Raw genomic sequence first — 24,981 nt, 5'->3', positions numbered from 1 at the left:
CGGCTCTACTGGGTCAGAGCAAAGGCCCATCTATCCCAGTGTCCTGTCTGCCCACAGTGGCCAAGTGCCTCAGAGGGAATGAACACAACAGAGAATCACTCTCCTGTCACCCTTTCCCAACTTCTGGCAAACAGAGTCTATGGACACCATTCTCGGCTAATAGCCATTGATGGACTTAACCTCCAAGAATTTATCTAGCTCTTTTATGAACCCTGTTAAAGTCCTGGTCTTCACAACATCCTCTGGCGAGGAGTTCCACAGGTTGACTGTGCATTGTGCAGGGCTTATCAGTAACACTTCTTCCTATGCTGCTATAATGACAAATAGGCTTACAAAAAGTGTGGGGGGCTACCTATCAAGTCCCAACAAGTTTCACTCCCTACATCCCAAACCTCCTACTTTACACAAGACTCATTAGCTCCTGATGCCTGGATGCACGGATTGGGCATGGCATAAGGGCTCAGCTCATCTTTATCCATTTATCTAGCCGTGAGGTTTCCATTAAGTTGCTTTTGTAGCATGAGATACATAAGAACATAAGAATGGCCATACTGGGTCAGACCAAAGGTCCATCTAGCCCAGTAGCCTGTCTGCCGACAGTGGCTAGTACCAGGTGCCCCAGAGAGGGTGGACCGAAGACAATGATCAAGTGATTTGTCTCCTGCCATCCCTCTCCAGCCTCTGACAGACAGAGGCCAAGGACACTATTTTATCCCCTGGCTAATAGCCTTTTATGGACCTAACCTCCATGAATTTATCCAGCTTCTCTTTAAACTCTATTATAGTCCTAGCCTTCACAGCCTCCTCTGGCAAGGAGTTCCACAGGTTGACTACACGCTGTGTGAAGAAGAACTTTCTTGTATTAGTTTTAAACCTGCTACCCATTAACTTCATTTGGTGTCCTCTAGTTCTTCTATTATGGGAGCTAATAAATAACTTTTCTTTATTGGCCCTCTCCACACCACTCATGATTTTATAGACCTCTATCATATCCCCCCTCAGTCTCCTCTTTTCTAAACTGAAAAGTCCCAGTCGCTTTAACCTCTCCTCATATGGGACCCCTTCCAAACTCCTGATCATTTTAGTTGCCCTCTTCTGAACCCTTTCCAAGGCCAAAATATCTTTTTTGAGGTGAGGAGACCACATCTGTACACAGTATTCAAGATGTGGGCGTACCATAGTTTTATACAGGGGCAGTAAGATATTCTGGGTCTTATTTTCTATCCCTTTCTTAATAATTCTAGCATCCTATTTGCCTTTTTGACCGCCGCTGCACACTGTGTGGAAGTTTTCAGAGAACTTTCCACGATAACTCCAAGATCTCTTTCCTGATTTGTCGTAACCAAATTAGCCCCCATCATACTGTACGTATAGTTTGGGTTATTTTTCCCGATGTGCATTACTTGACACTTATCCACATTAAATTTCATTTGCCATTTGGTTGCCCAATCACTCAGTTTGGTGAGATCTTCTTGGAGTCCCTCACAATCTGCTTCTGTCTTGACTACCCTAAACAGTTTGGTATCATCTGCAAACTTTACTACCTCACTGCTTACCCCTTTCTCCAGATCATTTATGAATAAGTTGAAGAGGATTGGTCCCAGGACTGACCCTTGGGGACACCACTAGTTACCCCTCTCCAATCTGAAAATTTACCATTTATTCCTACCCTTTGTAGATACACAAGAGCCGTTGGTGAGGGACCTTGTCAAAGGCTTTCTGAAAATCCAAGTATACTATATCTACTGGATCCCCCTTGTCCGCATGTTTGTTAACCCCTTCAAAGAACTCTAGTAGATTAGTAAGACAGGATTTCCCTTTACCAAGTAGTGCCTGTCCGGGCAGGGAAGGGCTGTTTGGTTTTAGTGGAGGGTTTTTTGAGGGGGGAGGACAGCGTGTGTGTGAAAAAAATGTTGCTATCCATTTCAATGATATTTTTATACGATTTGAGGGGCGGGGAGGGAAAATATCATGATAATTTGAAATAAATAAAAATGGGTTCTCTTTTAAACACTCCAGAAGAAAAAAAATGCAATTTCCATTTTTTTAAGTGACTTTAGAAATTTTTGGACTGACTCAGACAGATAAAGAACCCAGAGGCATGCTCTGGACAATCAGACGTCACACCTCCGCTTCAGTATCTCCTCTTTCTGCCCCTCTGTTGTACATTGTCCGGGACATTCAGTTACCCTTTTGTCCAGAAGATGGCGATGAGAAATGAGGTTTTCAAAACCCCGCTCTCAGTGCAGAGCATTTCGAAAGCACTTACATTATGGTGCTTTGGTTTTGTCCAGAGCTTATCTGGGGCAGCCATTTCAAAGATGAAAAGGCAGAAGAACGGATTTCAAGGGGTGCTAGTGGCATATGAGTGAGGCCTGCAGAAGGAAAGCCAAGATATGCTATAAGAGCAACTTTCCAGGAAAGATCTTTTCACAGCTGTGTTGAACTTTTGCTCCAAAGAGATGTAGTATAAATATAATCCACCTCTGCCCAATTTCAGTGGACGGGTCAGCAGTTTAGTGACAAGCTCTCACCTAGTTTTGGCAATTTGGTTTGAATACTCTCCCCCCAAAATTGGAAGCCAACCTTCCCCCAAATGCCATTAGTGCCCCTGCAGTTACTCACAGCAGGGAGCCCGTGTAAAGCTGGCATAAAAGAGTTATTCATCCTACTTGTCCTCTGCATGCTGAAATGGAAATGGAAGTCCCTGTGCACATCACAGATTGCAGTAATGGGGACCTGGTGAAAATTAGGCCATGAAGTTGACTCCTAACCAAATGATCTGAACTTTGATCTGCAAACTGCCTCCTAAAAAAACAAGAAGCCGTCTTTTGGCACGTTAAAGACTAACATGTTTGTCAGTCTTTAAAGTGCCACTGGACTCCTTGTTGGTTTTGCTGAAACAGACTCACACTTCTCTGAAACTTCCTCCTGAAATGTCAATCGTTCCCCATGATTCTTTTTGACTCGTCTAATTCCAGTGGAGTTAGGAAGTGAAGAGGTACTGGAAGATGAAAGAGGGCAGCTCACTTTGGTTTTCAGATCTCAAAAAATAGTTATCGTTATTGCACATATTACAGCAATGTCTGGAAACCCCAACCAAGACAGGGTTGCCACAGTGCCGGGTGCTGCACGAACATGTACTAGGAAACCTCCTTAAAGAACCTACATTCCAAACAGCCAGTGGAAAGGCTCTGAGCCAATGCCTTATGTCCTGCCCACACTGTCTCCTCTACATTGCTGATGATTTCTTCTGGCTGTGAGTTCCACACGATATTTAAGTCTTTTCTTTTACATTGGTGAACCTGAACATCCCTTTTCTTGACATTGGGCGCATGCATTTCCTGGACTTCGTTTCACTCCATTTCTGTGGGAGATCTTGGAAACAAGGGGGAGGGAGGCATCACTGATGGCGAATCCAACTTCGGACACAAACAAGAAGGTGTTGAGTGTGCTATGAGCGTCAGGCTTGGAAAATGATCCCTGCAGTAAGTGTGGAAGGGCTGGCCCTTCTGGGGTTGACTACCACGAGAGAGGTTTTGTTAGGCCACCATCATCATACAAGCATATCCTCTGCACCTTCTTCCGTGTGCCCCACCTTGTGTTGGAACCCCATAAGTCACCTCCGCAGATCTCAAAGTTGGGATTCAGACCTTTTCCAAGCTCATGTACAGACAGGTTAAGCATGCAAAGGTCTGAATTCTCCTCTGAATAATCCAAACCTCTTGGAGCCCAAAAGTTGGTCTGTGGAACAACCGGAGACAGGGTTGTTTGTATGACCTCTTGTACTTCTTGCCTCTTGTCAAGCCAGACACTCCAAAAGGGCAGATATTCAGGTTCCCTTGCTCACGGATCTAGCCTGAACCTAGGACCCCACCTGCAATGTCCAGTTGCTAATGTTCACTGCTTCCTACGCATCCCAGTGGACCTTCCAGCTCTATCAGCCGCTCTCTCCCTGGCAGTACTGGTTTTGGGGGCCACTGGCCCTGCAAATGAAAACCCCAGAGGGCTCCAGAAACCATTAGAGAGCAGGTGACAGATTCGGATGGCACTTGCGTGGTTTCTGTGGGGAAGTGCCACTGAGCAAGGCACAGAAACTAATGAAATGGGGATGTTTACTGAACACCTAAAGCACAGGCTGGCGGATTGGGTGATGAGTTTGTATGAGAGACTGCCAGGAATCAGAGCTCACAGCCGAGCCTGGGACCAGCTAATTGACTGACGACTGACCACCCAGATGGACCGGACCTCCTGGCTGTCTGACCCCCAGCCTACTCTGAAGCCCAGCAGCGGCACCAGGCCAGCAGCCGCTCAACGCTTACAGCTGCAATTGCCGTTTGCCTGCCTTCTTCCTGCCTTGCTTTAATCCTGTGCCCTGGCTCGGTTCCCAACTCCAACCGTGACCCTTGGCTCTGACGCCGGGTTCCTCACTCCAGCTCTGAACCTCAGCAATGGTCCAGCTCCCAACAGGCCTGGGCACCCATGCTCTGGTCCCGGTCAGAGAGTGGCTCATTTCTTTTCTGAGTCAGCTCACGCAACCCGAGCCGCCCTGTGTTCGTTCAGCACAGCCAGCATGAAGGGAGCCAATTCCAACGGCCTCTGGTATGCTCAGAACCATTCACCCGGGCCTAATGTCAACATGGAAGCAGCTCATCAAAGCCTATTACTGTAAATGATCAAATCGGAGATGGCAACATTAACGAGCCCATCTCCTCTGCGAGTGCCCCTCACTCACTCCCGTTGACTTTCCCTGGTTTCCCATTAACCCCCATGTTTTCATTTCTCATCACCTGCTGCAGTGAAGTCACTTCAGCACCCTCCGGCTGCCAGCTCCAAGTCGGTGTTGTTGTAGGGCCTGCCTGGGTGGAGAGGTCTCCCGCGCGGGAGCTCAGCAAGCCTTGGCGCTTGCCATCAGTTTCCCCCAAGGAAAAGTTTGCAAAAGTTAAAGGTCTTGTAGGGAAACTTGGGGAAAGCCACCTGGAGAGAGCATCATGCCAGAGTCAGTCCTGTGTCACTGTGCCTGGGTAGTTTGTGCGTCCAGTGTGTAACCCTTCCCTGCACTTTGCTGTGTGTGTGCATGGGGGGGGGGGGCGGCTAATGTCATTCTAAACCAAGAGGCTTGCTGTGTCCTTGCCCAGTGCCACTGCACTGGACAAGGGAGGGGACAGCTCTGCATTTTGGGTCAAGGTGGCCAATCCTGGAAACTTTCTGCCAGGGTGGGGTGGTGCCAGTTGGTTGCTGCTTTTCCACCCTGGAGTTCAGTAGGATCCACAGGGCATCCTAAGCACTCAATGGGAGATTGCCTGCGCATGAACTGAGACATGACCCATGGCTTGTAAAACACAAAGGGATCTTTTGTGATGAAAAGTGCCCCAAGGACCATTACTGCTGCCTTCTCTCCTTCCTACTTGCCTCCCGTTTTCTTCTCCCTTCTGTCGTTGGCTCTTCTTTCCTCTTCTTCCTGCATCCCTTGCTCCTGCCTCATCAGGAGCAGCTGGCACAGTGCTTCTGAGATGGAACGTGAGAATGGGGCAGCCTGGGTTGCAGGAGAGGGTGTGAGGTTTGAGAGGGATGTGACCTGGGTCAGGGTATTGGGGTGCCAGGTCCAGGGGTATGGGTGCAGGAGAGGACTCAGGTCTGCAGGAGGAGAGCGGAGAGGTGCAGGGTCTGCACTGCCCCCACCCCAAGCACAATCTCTCAGCTCCCATTAGCCACTTTCCAGCCAATAGGAGCCGAGGGATTGTGCGCTGGGAGTGGAGACAGTGTGTGAAGCCACCCCCCACTGCTTGCAGCGCAGAGAGTGACAGGGAATAGCCAGCCACTTTGAGCACTGGAATAAATTGCCTGGGGAGGTTGTGGAGTCTCCATCACTGGAGATATTTAAGAGCAGGTTGGGCAGACACCTGTCAGGGATGATCTAGATGGCGCTTGGTCCTGCCATGAGGGCAGGGGGCTGGACTCGATGACCTCACGAGGTCCCTTCCACTTCTAGTGTTCCATGATTCCTTGATATTGTGAATTGGCGCTGGCTTTGGGGTTTAGCAGAAGGCAACTGACAAACACCATGTGAACCAGTAGTTTGTGGATGGAGCCTTTCATGCATTTCAGGCAGCGGGCAGTGCTATGAAATTCATGAAGGGCACCCAGAGACACGCCAGGGATGATGGCCTGTCCATCCTCTGCTCCATCAACTTAGCTGGGCTCAGGCATTCAAGCTGTTCTTTCCCTCACTTGAATTTCCCAGTAAGGGATTCTTAACATTCGAGGGAGCACAGAACTAAGAATCATGCATTACCCTAATGATGACAAATAGCTGCTTTGGCCTTCACTGGGAAGACTGTGATAACCTGGGTCCGGTCTTTGTGTTCTGCTGCTGCCTTACGAGTCTGAGCGCAGTGAGGTGGCTGCAGGCTGGCCCCTCTCCAGTTTGGCGTGTGTCGGGCATTGTTCAGCGGGAACGTTCTGTGTAGGCTTTGGCGGACTTCTCTCTCCACGATCACAGCAAAGAAAAAAGCCCCGGGCCCTGAGGTTGCTGGCCTTATCTGCAACTTCGTGGCTTCCTCCTCCTTCTTCGAAAGGGTGTGGCGACCCGATGGCCAGATCATTCATTCTATCGAGTTTAGTTTAGTTGCACAAGCTGGATGAAGCCTGGAGCTGATGAGCAAGGTTGCTCATTGTGATGGTTACAAAGAAACTGCTGAACACCCATAAATAATTAGTCCGCATCCTTCAATGGCGTGTCGTCAACAGGACCAAAAAGCTCCACAACTGGCTCTTTGACAGACAGACCCCTTCTCTGTGTCCCACCCTGGGTAATAAGTTTCACTGTGCCACTTCTAGGCAGGTGGATCTCGCCTCTTTGGGGAAAGGAACAGGACATTCTCAGAAGGGTGTCTCCTGCGAGAACACATTACCCCTCTCCCACCATCAGAGGTTGAGTACAGGTAGTTGCCCAACTTTCAATAGAACCAATGTCCACCGTTTGCTGAAATGCGGAGGGGTTGCAAGCATTTTGAAGGGCAGGATTAGCATTCACAATGACCTGGGCAACTAGGAAAATTGGCCTCTGTTCAACAAATTCATTAAATACAAGTGCAAAGTGCTACCTGTAAGGAGGAAAAATCAAATGTACCAATCCAAACTACGGAATCGCTAGCGAGGCAGTCGTCCTGTGGGAAATGATGTAGGCGGTATAGTGGGTCACAAATCGAGTAGGAGCCAACAACGTGATGAAGTTCTAAAAAGGGTTCATATTATTCTGGGGTGCATGAGACGAGTGTCACATGTAAGACATGGGAAGTGGTTCTGTGTATTCATCTTTGGGGAGACCTCAGTTGGAGGGTATTGTGCAGTTCTGGGCACTACCCTTTGACGGGACAAATTGGAGAGAGTCCAGAACAGGACAACACAAATAATCACAACTTTAGAAAACCTGACCTACGAGAAAAGGTTAAAAAGTCTGGAGTGTTTAGTCTGGAGACGGGAAGATTGAGAGAGGGCAGGATCTGCTAACAGTCTTCAGAAGGGCTGTTCTAAAGAGAACTGGGATTAATTGTTCTCCATGTCCACTGAAAGTTGGACAAGAAGTAATGAATTTAATCTCTAGCTAGAGAGATGTAGGTTAGATGTTAGGGGAAACTTTCTAACTTCAAAGGTAGGTAAACTCTGGAGCAGGTTCCTGAGGGAAACTGTGGAATCCTTATCCCTGGAGGGTTTTAAGAACAGGTTAGACAAGCACCTGTCAGGGATGGTTTTAACCAGCAGTTTTCAAACTTTTTTTTTCTCATGACCCAGTTGAAGAAAATTGTTGGTGCCGTGACCCAACATAATGTGACTGGAGTGTGGGCTTTGGGGTGGGCCTGAGGATGAGAGCTTTGGGGTATAGGAGGGGCTCCAGCTTTTGGGGGGTGTCAAGGCTGGGGCAGAAGGGGCTTACCTCGAGCGGCTCCCGGTCCGTAGTGCAGCGGTGGGGCTAAGGTGCCCAGAAGCAGCCGACAGCAGGTTCCCAGCCAATGGGAGTGCAGAGCTAGTGCTCGGGGCAGGGGCAGGAGGCAGGGCCCTGTGCGCTCCCCTTCCCCCACAAACACATCTAGGAGCCAGCCTGCTGCCGGCCATTTCTGGGGTACAGCACAGTCTGCGGTGCCAGGACAGGCAGGGAGCTGCCTTAGCCCCCCCCACTGCTCACCCAATCCCCCTGCAGCCACGAGACCCAGTGCCCGACACCCCACTGCCCAGTGCTGGGGCACGACCTGTTGTTTGAAAGCCACTGATGTAGACCCCCTTGGTCCTGCTGCAGGGCAGGGCAGGGGACGGAACTAGATTTCCTTGTGAGGCCGTCTAGCCCTACATGTCTATAATACCATGATTTATAATGGGACAGTAAAAAGGCTGTGAAGGCCACTATGTGCTATGGAGACTTTTTTTTCTATCCCATTCTATCTGCCGCTTTTCTCATATGCCCACAGACATACAAGGATCAGACCCCAAGACTGGGATGCCAGTCAACCAAGGGGTTACAATTTTGGTAAGAGAACAACACTCGGCTAATGACTCCTTTCAGACTTTCACTTAATGTTTAGCTAATGGCCCTCTTCAGTTCTCCAAGGGTGGCTTCTTTCCAGCAATGCTGGCTGGGAACACTTATTATCACGGAACCAATTAGGACACATCTGAGCAGTTAGCTTCTATCATCTGTGTTAACGCACGGCAGGAGGAGATAACCAATTCTATCCAGTCGTATTAAACATTAAACGTGAAAGAATCCCCATTTGAACATCTGAGAGAAGAGGAATTCAGGAGGGTTTTTGATCTCCGTGTGTTTATTTTGCGGGAGCGAACCCCCAGCTCGCCAGCTTGTGACTGGCTTGGCGCACGCAGTTATATTTTAAACAACGGTAGGGATCAAATCGTCCTTTTGAAAGGGAAGGAACACGCAGCCACGGTTAATGCAGAAACCACGAGAAATGAATGGCACTTGATGGCGTGTTTTGAAAGGGTTGGGGAAGGAATTCCTGAGTTGATTGCTGGATCTAGGTAGCGTTAAGCAGGACGATGTAGGGCTGCATACAGGAGAGAGGGAGGATTTTCCAAGAAATTGGGCTTTACATGATGGTGCATTTGATACAGGTTGAACCTCTCTGGTCTGGAACTCCCTGGCCCAGTCACTTCCATGGCTCAGATTGCCCCCGGACCAGAGAACCAGGAGGTTAGCGGGATGAAGCCCAGTGGTCACAGCTGGCCAGGAAGTCCAGAGCCCAGCAGACCCCACAGAGGGTGGAGCCAGGTCTGGCTTTGGAGGCCAGTGGTGGGACAGTGGAACTCGGTGGTGTCTGCGGCAGTGCCGGGGCTGGTTGTGGAGCTTGGTGGCACCCCGGGGGCAGGGAACCTGGTGACCTTGAACCCACTTGCAGAGCCGGGGGGCTAAGAGGGGAGCCCAGCAGGGTCTGCTGACTACTCTAGGAGAGCCCTGAGTTCATCAGCAGGGAGGCTAGAATTGACCGCCCCTACTCTGGCAAACTACCTCCATCAGGACAGGTCAGGTCCCAAGGGTGCCAGACCAGGGAGGTCCGACCTGTAGCAAGAAATTTGGCATAGACTAGAAATGGATGAGTTATGGCAGAATATAAGAACAGCCACACTGAGTCAGAGCAAAGATCCATCTGGCCCAGTAGCTTGTCTTCCAACATTGGCCAATGCCACGTGCCCCAGCGATAACAGGGCATCACCGAGTGATCCATCCTTTCTTGCCCATTCCCGGCTTCTAGCAAGCAGAGGCTAGGGACACCATTTCTGTCCCACTAGGCTCATAGTCACTGATGGACCCATCCCTCTATGGACTTATCCAGTTCTCTTTTAAACCCTGTTATAGTCTTGGCCTCCACAACATCCTCTGACAGAGTTCCAAAGGTCTACGTGTTGTGGGAAGAAGTACTTCCTTTTGTGTGTTTTAAACCTGCTGCCTATTCATTTCATTTGGGGCCCTCTAGTTCTTTCTGGTTTGAGGAGTAAATAACACTTCCTTATTTACTTTCTCCACACTAGTCTTGATTCTATACACCTCTATCATATCCTGCCTTCATCGTTTCTTTTGCAGACTGAAAAAGTCCCAGTCTTATTAAACTCTCCTCATATGGAAGCTGTTCCATTCTCCTAATCATTTCTGTTGTACTTTTCTCAACCTTTTCCAAGGCCAAGATATTTTTTTAAGATGAGGTGACCACATCTGTACCCAGTATTCAAGATGTGGGCATACCGTGGATTTATATAAAGGCAATATGATATTATCTGCCTTATTAGATATCCCTTTGCTAATGATTCCCAACGTACCCATTGCTTTTTTCCAGAGCTGCACACGGAGGAGGTGTTTTCAGAGATAAGTAAGTAGTACATTGAGGAACCAGAGAGAGGGTTAGGGAGATGTGGAGTGATCACATTCTATATGGATAAATGTCCAATGCTGAGATGTCTCAGAGACGCAAGATGGTTGGAAAACAAAAGGAAGACATGGCTAAAAAAAGGACCAAAGCATTGCATATCAAAAAAGATTAAAGGAAAATATTGGAAGCCTTCAGTGAACATAAAAGAGGGATTAGTAAGGAAGGCTCAGACCAGGAGGAGACTAACTTCTGCCCGGGGTCCTCAGAATGTGAGGGATCAACAATATCGAAAACTGCTCTGTGAACCCATAGGAGTGTTGGTCACCAGTGTGATGTGGGAACTAGAGTCATAGAACCATAGAGCTGGAAGAGACCTCAGGAGGCCATCAAGTCCAGCCCCCTGCTCTAGGCAGGACCAATCCCAACTAAATCAAACCAGCCAGGGCTTTGTCAAGCCGAGACTTAAACTATTTGTGGCAGAAAATTGTACTTTTAATTAAATGAACATTTGTGAAAAGTATCTGGTCTCCTTGATCTTTTTTAAAATTTTTATTCTCACCAGAAGATGGAAAAACAATTTTTGTGTGTTTGTTTTCAGCAGCTTTCCGGTGAAAATGTTTAGTTTGCAGTTGTCCAGCATGGAAAGGAATGTGGTTTGTCAACAAAAGGCCAACATTTTCCCACTGCAAAGGAAGCCATTTTCCAGCTAGTCCTACCATTGTCAGATGTGAAGAGCAAGCCAGGAAACACCTGGAGATGGTCATCTTTACTGCAGGGAAGCCCAGAGCCAAACAACACCTAAGAAACCTCGGCTGAGGACTATGGATGGGTGGAGAGAGGGTTAGCTTGTGCAGGATCTTAGGATGGAAAGAGAGCCGGGGGACACTAGACAGCAAGGGGTGCGAAGTGGGCCAAGAGCTGTTTTCCTTAGCTCAGCACTGTGGGGATGAGGAAAGCTGCGTAACGACGGCTGTGGGTTGAGCGGTGAGAGAGCCTACCAGGGGTTGAGAGGACGCTGTTGCTCAGGAGATGATCTGGCTTCAGCGCGGGGGAGTGGAGTGGAGGTGGATCAGAAGAGAGGCCGAGCCACCGGCAGAGTGAAAGGGGATCGTTAGGAAACTCCCCGCTCATTGTCCTTCCATCGCCACCGCCACCGACTGGGATGTGGTGCCTCTGTTGTTCCTTTCCTGGTGTCCCTATGAGAAAAGGCCGCAAGCAGGCACTGTCATTCCCTTGCCCACAGAGACGCCTGCAGGGCAAGGCAACGGGCTTCCTGCTGCGTTTGCCGATCCCGTGGGCTAATGGCCAGTCCATTTGCTTTGTCCATTGTTGCCTCCGCCCGGCTGCAGAGCGTGCCAGCCACGGATTTCATTCACCCTGCCATCAGTTGGTCTGCGTGCACCGCCATGAACACAATGCCTGCTTCTGTGCACCCTGCCAGGGGCGCTTATTTATTTATTCGTGTTCTGACACCGTGTGTGACCTCCCGTGATTGCTCGACTAGAGCTGGCAAGCACACCACAGCCGGTGGAGCAGAACAGCACAGCGTGCCACAAAGCGCGGCGTGCGGCCAGGCTGAAAGGAGCAGCCCCTTCCGACAGGGTCCAGGGCAGCGGGGAGAGACAGACCATTAGAGGTAAGTATGTATTGCTGCCCGGAACACCAGCACTCTCCGCACCACCCCTTTGCAAACAGCAAAGCCAGGCTGGTGGTGCCTCCTTCGGACTGCCCCCTGCTCCCAAGGGCTTTGGTCTGATTCTGTTGGCTCAGTCCTAAGCGGAGTGCTGAGCCCTTCTCTGGCAGGATGGGCTCCCTCAGCTCCCTTCGTCTTCACAAGGGAGACCAGACCTGATGCAAGCATTTTGCAAACAACATTTGTAGAGTCAGCGTTGGCCTTTTCCCACTCTTGTCCTCCATCCTCCCTCCCTCCCTGTTCTCCTGGGTTACTGCAGCCACGATGTATCGTAGAATCACAGGACACTAGAACAGGAAGGGACCTCGCAAGGTTATCGAGTCCAGTCCCCTGCCCCCACGGCAGGACCAAGCACCATCCAGACCATCCCTAACAGGTGTCTGTCCAACCTGCTCTTCAATATCTCCAGAGATGGAGATTCCACAACCTCCCTGGGCAATTTGTTCTAGTGTTGGTATCAGCTCCCGATTCTGTCTGCAGGCGGTTGTTTATCGTACAAAGGGCTGCAGGGCAGTCCAAGCCACTTGGAAGCCCCGCTTGGCAGCAGTTGCCTGGTTTTCCATGGGACAAAGGTGTAACCCCCTGAGATGTGTGTCTGTGGCAAAACCAGGGGGGAAGAGGAGCCTGACTCCTTATTGCAAGCTGCAGCTTTCAGCTCTACCGGTCCCAGTGCCATCTCTGGGGCTGGCCAAGATGGTGGCCCTCACACAAGCAAGTGTGACCCTTGGATCCATTGCTGAGGCATCGCTACTTGCAAACAATTGTGGCGCAGCTACTGCGTCAGTGTCTCGCAGTGTTGGGCAGCAGATCCTGCGAACTCCATAACTTGGGCAATCCCCCTTTCCCAAAAACTGGCCCTCCGCCCAAAGTCACTGGAGAAGGGGGTTGTGTCTCTACCAGAGACTGGGCTAGCCTTGTGCAGTAGCGTTCCCCCGTGTGGTGTCTGTGTCAGGCGCCACCGGACGGGGAAATGTTTGCAGGCATGTGATGTGAGCGTCCCAAAAGGGGCAGGACGCTAAGAGTTCTGGGCGGCTGCTGCCTCTCCATTCCCAAAGCAGCCGTGTAAAAGACATCCGGGGTTAATAAAAGCGGGCCCACTTGCCCAAAAGATTTCAACTCGTGTTTTTCTTCTCTTTAGCCCCGCGGTGCTCGCAACGGGTGAGTGAGACATGGAAGGAGAGCAGAACGCCTGGGCGAAGATATACGACGGGCGTGTGAGAGGAGGGATTTTACAGCCATTTACAAAAAGCACATCAGAACCCAGAGGCTATGTATGGTAAGTGCTAACAAACGCCAGTCATCTGCCATGGGAACCAAACCTGGGACCTCTGGAGCTTAGTGCATGAACCTCTACTGCATGGGTGGGGAATCTAAGGCCTGGGGGGCTGGATTTGGCCCCCAGTTTGCCAGGATCCAGCCTTGGGGTTCCCCCCAAACATTGGGGAGGCCACCACTAGCACTCCAGCCCCAACCCTCCCCCGTGAGGCTGGAGCTCTAGTGCCAGCTCCCTGCTGTGGAAGGAGGAGCCGCTCAGATAGGAGTCAGGAAGCCAGAGCCCGACTCAACCCACAGGCTCTGCCTGGAGGGGGAGGAAGTAGCTCCCCGTGCTGCCCCTCCCTGCGGATGGTGCAGTAAAGTGCTGCCTGGAGGCTTTTCCCCACAAAAGCTACTAGGCTGAGCCCCCTGGGTGTGCAAGGAGAAGGTGGGGAGGGTCCTTCTGCTTCTCAGTTGGGAGCCACCTCAATGTGGTGCGGTTTTTTGGTTTTGTGGAGGTTTTGCTTCTCACTTTTGTGCGGCCTCTGGCTGATGTTTCTGTGGGTCCACCCCTGCTCTATTGCATGAGCTAAAAACTTGCTGGCTCTTTTTTCTCTCTGAAAGGGGTCTCTGGGCCATTAGATGGGACAGTACATCACACCCAGCAGGGCTATGTCTACACTGGCGCGATCTTGCGCCAGAGCTATGCAAATGAGGCTAAGCGTGGAATATCGCTGAGCCTCATTTGCATATCGAATGAGCCGCCATTTTGCAGAAGAGGCTCTTGCGCAAGAAGGAGAGTCTACACTGCCCCTTCTTGCGCAAGAAAAACTCTCTTGAGCAATGCCCTTCTTCCTGAAAATAATCAGCGTAACGGCATTGCGCACGAGGGTTTTTCTTGTGCACGAAGGGGCAGTGTAGACAGCTCCTTCTTGCTCAAGAGCCTCTTCCGCAAAATGGCGGCTCATTAAATATGCAAATGAGGCTCAGCGATATTCCATACTTAGCCTCATTTGCATAGCTCCGGCGCAAGATCGCGCCAGTGTAGACATAGCCCAGGTGTTTGGCTTTCAAGTGTTTGAATTTATTTGCATTTGTGTGTATGATTTTTTAAATGCCTTGAGTCATCTGTTCACGCTCTTTCAGATTCTGGATGACAAAAATATCCTGGTAAACCATGTCTGATGTCATTTCAGCGCCGTCCAGGGCGGCCTGAGCTGCCAGAATCCCATGATAAATGTAAAAAGCAATTGCAAATGAATTTACAGAACGTGTGTTGGATCCCCACAGGCTGGTGTCACTTTTGAGATTAGGAGTAGGCATTTCTGACATGTGCATGAGGAACTGCCCTAGATTGCTCCTTCTTCCATGCAACCACCCAATGTCGTGGATCATTTCCACAGCCTGCAAAACGGGGAACAAGGTCTCTGCTTTTCAAACGCGCGTTGCGATTTTCAGGTAGAAACGAAGTATTGTTGCTAATTACTGCTGCACGTACAAATGCTCGTCCCGGTGCAAAACACGTGTCTGCCCATAGAGCACCGTGTGCACAGATGGAGGCTGGCGTGCGCAGTCACGCAGTTGCACACATCGTTACACAGGCTGGGCACCCGCTTGACTGCTGACGCACAGGCGATATATTTTGTGTGTGCCACGTTGGAACTATGTTGCAGCTATGTTGGAAATCCTGGCTCAGTGTGACCCTGACAACAAGTTTAAAAAAAATGGCCCTCAATTAAAATCATCTTCTAGGGCTGATTCTATAGAGAAGCACCTCTTTTCTTTTCTTTTCTTTTCTTTTCTTTTCTTTTCTTTTCTTTTCTTTTCTTTTCTTTTCTTTTCACTAGTGATTGCATTTTAAAGTTGGTAAGAAATTTTGGAAGGGTCATTTATTTGGATTCTTAAGCGTTTCTTTTCCTTTAGCCAGGGGAGGCCATGCGGGAGGTGGAGAGGATTGAAACTTAATGCTTCTTGGGCTTGTTTGTAAGCACTGGGGCTTGCAATCACCCACTCAGTGAGTCCCAGCACATGGGCCAAGTGGAAAATGAATGGCAGGATAGAGGGAAGGAGCAATCAATCCTGGCAAAAGCAAGATTAACATCAGCTGTGGGCAGCACCAGGTGAGGCTGTGCAGGCTGACGTTAATTACAAGGAACAGATCAATCAATGCAAAGGAGGGGGGTTTACTCCTTGCTATTAATAGAACCAGTCTGCATTTGTATTTCCTTGCAGTGGAGCTTTGCGTTTAAAGGTCACTAGACATCGCCATCCAATGGCAGGCACCTAAAAGTTAAGCCAGCACATGAGCTCTCTGGGTAACTCTCCCAAGATCATTTGTCCTGAAAATAAGGAGAGCAACATGCTAGACCGGCCCCTATTGGCGATCTCGGAGTCACTGTGGATAGTTCTCTGGAAAAAGCCACTGTTGTTCAGCGGCAGTCAAAGAAACAAACAGAATGTTGGGAATCATTTAAAAAGGGATAGAGAATAAGACAGAGAATATCTTATTGCCTCTGTATAAAACTACGGTACACCCACAGCTTGAATAGTGTGTTCAGATGTGGTCGCCTCATCTCAGAAAAGATCTATTGGCAATGGAAATGGTTCAGAAAAGGGCAACAAAAATGAAGAGGGGTTTGGAACAGCTGCCACATGAGAGATTGAAAAGACTGGGACTTTTCAGCTTAGAAAAAAGGAGACGTGAGGGGTATGATAGAGGTCTATAAAATCATGATAGGTGGGGAGAAAATGAATAAATAAAAGTTATTTACTTGTTCCCATAAGAAATATGGGTCATGAAATGAATAGGTAGCAGGTTTAAAACAAACAAAAGGAAGTTACAAAAGCGGCGAGGAGTCCTGTGGCACCTTATAGACTAATTGAAGTGTAGGAGCATAAGCTTTCATGGGCAAAGACCCACTTTGTCAGATGCATGTAGTGGAAATTTCCAGAGGCAGGTATAAATATGAAGGCCAGAAAAGGAAATTACGTTTTTCTTCATGTAGCACACAGTCAACCTGTGGAACTCCTTGCCAGAGGATGTTGTGAAGACCAGGACTTTAACAGGGTTCAAAAAGAACTGGATAAATTAATGGAGGATAGGTTCATCAATGGCTATTGGCCAGGATGGATAGAAATGGTGTCCCTAGCTTCTGTTTGTCAAAGGCTGGAAATGGGCAACAGGGAGGGATCACTTGGTGATTCCCTGTTGTGTTCACTCCCTCTGGGGCAACAGGCATTGCCACTGTTGGCAGACAGGACACTGGGTTGGATGGACCTTTGGTCTGACCTAGTGTGGCCATTCTTAAAGCCTGGAAATAGTGGCCAGCAAAAGGGGTGGGCAAGCTGTCCTCTGGAGCAAGGGAGGAGCTGCAAGTCTGCAAACTCTGGACCTGCTGAAGTGCACTCAAGTGATGCCAGCAAAGCCCTGTAAACCATTGCACTGATTCTCAGGGGCCCTCCTTCTGAAGTGCTCTGGGATCTGGGGATGCCAGGGTACCCATGCCAGGAGAGGCAGAATGCCTCTGAGGGGCACAGAAAGCTCCTGGAAAAGGGTGATATGTACTGCCGAGGGGATGGAGCCACACCTGTTCATTATCTCACCATCTATTTTCTGGAGGTCTCAAAAGACGAGGCTTTGGAAGCCCTGCTGCAACTGACAAGGCCATCCAATGGAGAGTCCCCTTCACTCCAATCTCAGAGACCTGAGTTTTCGGTGCAGAAGGCCCTGATTTCTACTCATCTGCTGCATGGGGCTCTGGTTTCAGGATACTTATGAACCATCCATTTCTTATTGTTGCTTTCCACAATCCGAGAGCAGCCATGTACCATCGATCAAACAGACTGTCAAGTTGGGGACATAGCAGACAAAGACAGAAGCAAGGTCATGCCTCCACGAGAAAGAGCATAGTGTGCATCTCTCTGTAACATGCAAAACAAAACGGATGCTCTCTTGCAAGATTCCTAGACAATGAAAGCTGCACTGCACAGACTCATGACACTTACCGAACATTGTAAGCTGAGGTGTCTGGTTCCTGGTTTGTAGTAGACCCTATCCTTGCTGCCACCCTCCTCATAAGCATAGGAGGGGGCCTCACAGTGGTACTGCCTCACGATATACTGGAATATGCTGTCCCAGAGGGTAAAGATTGTTCATGGTTAGGGAACTGGCTCAAGAGGTGGGGACATCATGGATAGTCTGGGACCTTTGGAACTCTCTGTGCCTCAGTTCCCCATCTGTAGAAAAGGAATAATAACACTTCCCAACCTCCCAAGTTTAAACAAAGAGTGTGAAACACATTGATACCTACTGAGGAAATAGCAGGTTTAAAACAAACAAACAGAAGTTTTTCGTCACACAATGCCCAACCTGTGGAACTCCCTGCCAGAGGATATTGTGAAGACCAGTTTTTCGTCATACAATGCCCAACCTGTGGAACTCCCTGCCAGAGGATGTTGTGAAGACCAGGGTTCTAAAAGAAACTTAATAAATTCATGGAAGTTAAGTCCATCAATACTTATTAACCTCAAGGAGTAGGAATGATGTCCCTAGCCTCCGTTTGTAAGGGGCTGGAAATGGATGATAGCAAAGGGATCACTTGATGATTCTCTGTTCTGTTCACTCCCTCTGGGACATCTGGTATTGGCTACTGTTGGCAGGCAGGTCTGAGCCAAAGAGCTCTGAAGCTCGTGGGAGTCTCTCTCCTGACTTTGGTAGGCCTTGGGACTGAGAGAGGACCTGTCCATCTGGACATATGGGATGCATCACAAATGATAAGCCCTTTATCAGCAGAGACCCATTGTTCCTGGGAAGGCGGGGTTGAGACACACTCGTGGGAATGAAGCGAAGCCAGGCTAAGGCATATGGTTGGTACCAAGGCCAGATGGCTTTCCATAGAAGGACATAATGCAGCCTTCCTTAGAGCAGCTCTGGCAGGGCTGCTGTAGACAGGTTGCTCTGAGAAGGTCCAACTGGCATGTTGGTAAAAGCACTGGCAGCCGCCAGTTGCTGGTCTCTCCCACTGCTCATGCGGTAATAGACAATGTGAGAGGGCAGCTCTAGTTTGCGTGAGATTGACGGGGGCAGATTGGCTTGTCGTGCTGCACCCCCCTCTGCGTCGCGGCAATATGCTAACCCGCCACGGCAAAATGATGACATGGGGTGATGCTTAAACTGCCTCAGATGCTGCAGTTCTTCATAGCAGCAGCGAGGCCTTAGGGTTTCCAATGTGCAGGTGTGTTCCATGAGCCAGCCAGCTTCTGCTTTCAGCACCTTGGTCAGGGCACCGGCCTGCCCACTTCAAATCAGTGTGGTTTAAAATGCGGGGCCGGAGGGTCCCAAAGTCACTCAGGAAACAGGGTGGATGGAGGCCTTTTCTTTAAGTTCCAGAACTGGAAGAGGGGAATGTGATCGGGAATAATCAACATGGATTCACCAAGGGCAAGTCCTGCCTGACCAACCTGATTAGCTTCTATGATGAGGTCACTGGCTCTGTGGACATGGGGGAGTCAGTGGATGTGCTGTCAGTGGTTCCCAAGCTTTTCGGCATCTCGCCCCCTTTTTGAGAAACCCTCAACCCCACCCCCACCCCCACCCCAGCAGCAAAACTTGTTGAGCAAAAAAAAAGGACCGGAGCTGAAAAACAAAAATAGCAGCGAAACGGGGGGGGGGGGAGTATTGATGTGGTGGGGGAGGGCTGGGTCACCTTGCGCCCCCACTGGAATTTTGGCACACCCCCCAGTTTGGGAACCCATGTGTTAGACCTTGACTTTAGCAAAGCTTTTGATACAGTCTCCCACACTATTCTTGCCGGCAAGTGAAGGAAATGTGCTAAGCTTTTGCGGAAGATGGGTGCAGGATAGACAAAGCCACAGAAAACATCACACTTACCAAGTGAATGCTGCCAAGAAGTGCGTTCTTCACCAAATGCTAAGTGCAGTAGCGGTTGTTAGACTCTCTGTTGCTCGACCAAACAGCACTTTTATTATCTGGGAGAAGGGTTTCCCAAGAAGCCTAAACCCTATGGAAATTCATTGCTGATTTCATTTTACACTCTGGTTCACATGCTGATGCAGAGTGAACAAGCCAGATGATAAGCTTAGGGAATAGAATCATAGAGCACTAGAACTGGAAGGGACCTTGAGAGGTCATCAAATCCAGGTCCCTGCCCTCCTGGCAGGAAAAAGCACCATCTAGACCATCCTTGACAGGTGTCTCTCCAACCTGGTCTTAACTATCTCCAGAGATGGAGATTCCACCACCTCCTCAGGCAATTTATTCCAGTGTTTGACCACCCGGACAGGCAGGAAGTTTTTCCTAATGTCCAACCTCAACCTCCCCTGCTGCAGTTTAAGCCCATTGCTTCTTGTCTTCTCATCAGAGCTCAAGGAGAACAATTTTTCTCCTTCCTCCTTGAACACTCTTTTTGATACTAAAAACCACTATCAAGTCCCTTCTCAATCTTCTCTTTTCCAAACTAAGCAAACCCAATTCTTTCAGCCTTCCCTCATAGCTCGTGCTTTGTAGACCTTTAATCATTTTTGTTGCTCTTCTTTGGGCCCTCTCCAATTTCTTCACATCTTTCTTGAAATGTGGTGTTCAGAACAGGACACAAGACTCCAACTGAGGCCTAATCAGCGCAGAGTGGAGCGGAAGAATGACTTCTCGTGTCTTGCTCACAACACACCTGTTAATGCCTCCCAGAATCATGTTGGCTTTTTTTGCAACAGTGTCACACAGTTGACTCATATTTAGCTTGTGGTCCACTATGGCCGCTGGATCCCTTTCTGTAGGACTCCTTCCTAGATGCTTCCCATTCTGTATGTGTGAAACTGATTGTTCCTTCCTAAGTGGAGCACTTTGCATTTGTCCTTATTAAACTTCATTCTATTTACCTCTATTTCTCCAGTTTGTCCAGATCATTTTGAGGTCTTAAGTGAATCACAGGTCATCCTATAAATGATTCCTAGCCTGCTCAAGGCTCATGTCTGGATCACGTGCATCTGGCTGCTCTCTGAGATTTGATTGAAATATCTGTTCAAGACTCAAATGTGACTTCTTGAGGGCACGAGGGTTTAAAACCAAGGATTTAGTGTGTGTTTTCTTGGTGAACAATGAAGGAGTTCACATTCCAGTGAAAAAATGCATCTGTCTCTGGTCCCAGCAGGTGCATGGTTACTGATAAACCCATATAGTACCCGATGAAGGAGTTAATAAGTGACACAGCTCTATGTCTGGTGTCAAGTGTAATTGACTTATATAAGATTTGTATTTTTGACTCGAGCTTTTCAACTCTCAGCTCCAACCTCGTAAATGATACCTTCATTCTTGTCATGATCCATCTTTCCATGGTGAATATCAAGATTGAGAATGATGATACTCTGGGTATAGCGATGAATTTTGCCTCCATGGAAATAAATTCTCTGGATTAGGAAAAAAATGAGATCATTTTAGAGAATGCACTGAAAAAGGCTGGCTTGATGGTTCCTAGAGGCTGATGTCCTCTCTCAAGACTGCCGCAGCATGGGAAAGGCAGAGCATTGTTCAAAAGGTACACCTGAGCACAGCTTGCTAAGGACTACGAGACTTGTTGACTCTCTCTGAACCAGTCAGTCACTGGCCTGGCTTATTAGACTGCCAAAAAAGTTGCCCGTGGAACCATAGCTTCATGAAGTGGATTCTTTCCCAATGGGAACTGGGAAGAGACTGTGCCAATTTACACTGATGCAACATGAAACTTTTCTCCAGCCTAGATTGGATGATCAATCTTGCATTTCCTGAACACCCAAAATTCATATGGTGACAAAGCTCCTACTTAAACTCGGTGGGTCCTGCACTTGCAGGCGGATTTGCTTGCCTCACAGAGGCTCACAGCAGTCCTCAGTATTAGGCATCACACCTAGGGCATTAGCCTGCTGTTTGTTGAGCTCCTATCATCATTGGCCAGCTTAAAGTTTAGGGGGAGAATAAGCTCCACCGTCTTTTCCCTGAGTGGGACTGGGGAGTGGGTGTTGGAGGTAAACCCGGGCCCAGAGCCCTGTGACAGGAGCAGCCTCTGAGAGTCTCCAACACCTGCTATGAGACAGGTACATGACTCTTGGGCTACTTCCCCGGCACCTTCCTTCTCTCTGGCTTGTTCTCCTAGTATCCACTTGGGGCTTGGTTTCTCCTGCTCCCGGCAGCCCTTTCCTCCATCCTCTCAGCTCCTCAAACACCCCACCCACTGCAGCGAAGCTCCTTTTATAACCAGTCTCAACTGGTTTCTTTAATTGACCCCAGGTGTTAAATTAACCCAGGCTCGCCTGACTCTGCAAGCCCGCTCAATTTGCCCCAGGCACTTAACTGCCCTAATAAACTCTGCTGGTTCTAGACCAGCCCCTCCCAGTTACCCCGGGAACAAAGATCTTCTTAGTCTGAGGCTACTATTTATTCGGCTCTGGTGAGGCCACATCTGGAATATTGTGTCCAGTTCTGGGCACCCCGCTACAGAAAGGAGGTGGGCACATTGGAAAGGGTCCAGCGGAGGGTGACCAAAATGATTCAGGGGCTGGAGCACATGATCTATGAGGTGAGGCTGAGGGATTTGGGTTTGTTTAGTCTGCAGACGAGAAGAGTGAGGGGGAATTTGAGAGCAGCCTTCAACTTCCTGAAGGGAGGTTCCAAAGAGGATGGAGAGAGGCCGTTCTCAGTAGTGACGGATGGCAGAACAAGGAGCAATGGTCTCAAGTTACAGTGGGAGAAGTCTAGGTTGGATATTAGGAAAAACTATTTCACTAGGAGGGTGGTGAAGCACTGGAATGGGTTACCTAGGGAGGGGGTGGAATCTCCATCTCTAGAGGTTTTTAATTCTCGGCTTGACAAAGCCCTGGCCGGGTTGATTTAGTTGGGATTGGTCCTGCCTAGAGCAGGGGCCTGGACTTGATGACCTCCTGAGGTCTCTTCCAGCTCTATGAGTCTATGATAGCTCCCTTCCACAACTTTCTGTATCCCTCTGACCTGACTCTGTCACCATATGGAAAGGCCTGATCCCATTTTCATCCAAGGTGATGGCAAAACTGCCATTTACTTCAGTGGGACTGGATCCGGAGGTTGGGTACTGTAGGTATGGACCACAAACCTGATCTAAATGAATGATGTACTTCCTCATGGAATGAGGTTTAACAGTTAAACCCCTTAGTTCGAATTATCTCGGAATCCCGCTTCTCTGCCGCGTGTAAACACGGGCAGTTACTTCGGCTAGTCAGTTTCCAAAATGGCGACCGACTGGGAATATGCTAATCAAGAGCAGGATATTTAAATCCCACGCTTCATTAGCAATTTTGGTCACCCTCATTAGCCTCCCTAGTTCGGACTAGGGGGCTAGTGTAGATGTACCCTCAGGGATAAATCAGAGATAAGTAAAAACACAGAACACTGAGAGCCAGGACTGGTGGCTGGAAACAAACTTTATGGGACCATGAGACACTTGGCCACACCCATGACAAGTAGACTTCTGGCTAATTCAAATCATGCCAGACATGGATGTCGCTGGACCAGAGAGTGCAAGGCTACAGAGGTTCAACCTGTAATATTGTCAATGAAATGGTACTGAGCATTGTGCAGAAGTAGGTCTTAAAGGCGCGTACTTGTTATTGACAAATTCTTTTCTTGTGGGTGAGCACAACTTTTGTGCACATATTGTGCATGAGCAAATAATTCACTTATCATGTGAATTATCACTTACTGCTGGCCAGCATGAGGCTTCAGTACCAAAGTGTGTTGTCACTGTTCCATCATGGGGTGAATTTTAATTACAGTGGCTCATGGAGAGCTTGTGGGAGAGAGATTTACAGCACAGCACAAGGGGTTATTTCAGGCTTTATTAGACATAACTTATTGATGCAAATAAAATTGACTCTTACATATCATTAGAACTTTTTTCTCAATCACGCACACACACAAATCATAAACCTCCAAATATTAAGTGTTAAATTAATGGTTGTTTATATTATCACATATTTCTAAAGATACAGATTGGTTTTAAAGTGTGCAGCTGGTATGTGTTACATTCACAGAATACAAAAAAAAGCCTCCAGATAAAAAAATAAAACAAATATGTTAATACAAGATAGATATTTACAATGGGTAAAATTCACTTGTACACAAAGGACCAGCAGCCATTGTTTCTGGACCAGTTATGCCCTACTTAATCAAACCCTATTTCAAGAGCTCAAAGAGAATGTAAGTGGTGTCTAGGCCTGTTCGTCCTTGGCAGTTATCATTACAGCAAATTTCCCCTGTACTTTACACCAGCTAGTGTCATAATTTCGGTTCAGTTTGATAAGAACTGACCAGCAAAAGCAGAGACACAAAGTTATGTGAGCAAATGTCAGAATTCAGAACTTTCCACTTCTACTCCCTGGCTCAAATTGATTTTGAAACTCACAACCTTGTGTGGTAGGGAAGGACTAGCCCCATTTTACAGATGAGGAATGGGGTAGATTAAATGACGTGCCCAAGGTCACATAGGAAGTATTTAGTTTAGCCGGGGACTGAACCCAAATTACTGAGTAATCCCAATCTAGGTCCCCTATTTACTAGACCACCATATAAAAGATATATGTTCCTTAAATCTGGCATTATGATTAACTTTCATAGGCCATGTCTAAACTAGGAAACTACTTCAAAATTAGTAAATGCTACTTAATAACTCCCAATTTTCAGACGCAAGCTCTGTGAATATGGATGCACCACCTCAGACTTAGAGCCCCAGGAAGCACTGGGGAATAATTAGTTCAAATTACTGTGGAGAGTAGTTATTTCTAAATAGCAGCACAGGTGCGTCCACACTACTGCTATTTCAAAAGAACTATTTCGGAATTAACGTTACTCCCGATGAAAAGCAGGTGTCCAGATTTTGAATTCAGCGGCCTACTATTTCGAAATAACAGGCTTGGTACTGTGGATGCTCCGCTTATAAATTAGATCCGGGGGGAGGAGGGGAGAGTGTTTTGAAATAAAAGCATTTCCAGAAAATCATGCCAGTCTAGATGTAGCCTAGGAGTTTAACGGAAAAATTTTCCGTTAAAAGCATTTGCAGAAAAGAGCATCTAGATTGGCATGGACGCTTTTCTGCAAAAGCACTTTTTGCGAAAAAGTGTCTGTGGCCAATCTAGACGCGCTTTTGCCCAAAAAAGCTCCGATCGCCATTTTTGCGATCGGGGCTTTTTTGCGCAAAACAAATCTGAGCTGTCTACACTGGCCCTTTTGCGCAAAAGGGACTTTTGCCCGAACGGGAGCAGCATAGTATTTCCACAAAAAGCACTGATTTCTTACAGTAGGAAGTCAGTGCTTTTGTGGAAAATCAAGCGGCCAGTGTAGACAGCTGGCAAGTTTTTCCAGAAAAGTGGCTGATTTTCCGGAAAAACTGGCCAGTCTAGACACAGCACTAGTGTAGACCAGGGCTTAAAGTGGAAAAGTAGGAAGTCAACTAAGGAAAAAAAAGCTTTTTATTATTATTATTGGTACTCTTGGTCTCATGATAAATCCAAGCTCAACTGCTGATGTAGTTTCTAGAGGAAATGTAACCTGGTTTTGAGTAAGAATGAAGTGAATGTGGCAAATAAAAAGCTTCCAGAAATACTATTGCAAATTCATTTTATCCTTTTGCGTTTGATGTC

The 24,981-nt window shown here is 48.2% G+C and overlaps 1 protein-coding gene across 1 annotated transcript in view; it reads left to right on the top strand.

Annotated features, from left to right (window-relative positions):
• The window catches only part of OSTN (osteocrin), a 225,221-nt gene that overhangs the window by 33,007 nt on the left and 167,233 nt on the right, over nucleotides 1-24,981 (top strand). The window contains exon 2 of the mRNA XM_075938270.2: nucleotides 13,208-13,345. Within this exon, the coding sequence (XP_075794385.1) occupies nucleotides 13,343-13,345 (3 nt within the window). The 5' untranslated portion in view covers nucleotides 13,208-13,342. The remainder of the gene's footprint in view (nucleotides 1-13,207; nucleotides 13,346-24,981) is intronic.

This window comes from Pelodiscus sinensis, chromosome 10 (genome assembly GCF_052426305.1).
Source record: "Pelodiscus sinensis isolate ZL-2025 chromosome 10, ASM5242630v1, whole genome shotgun sequence".
In the NCBI taxonomy this organism is placed as follows: domain Eukaryota; kingdom Metazoa; phylum Chordata; order Testudines; family Trionychidae; genus Pelodiscus; species Pelodiscus sinensis.
Note: the sequence above shows the minus strand (reverse complement) of the source record. Positions and strands in the feature narration are given on the sequence as shown.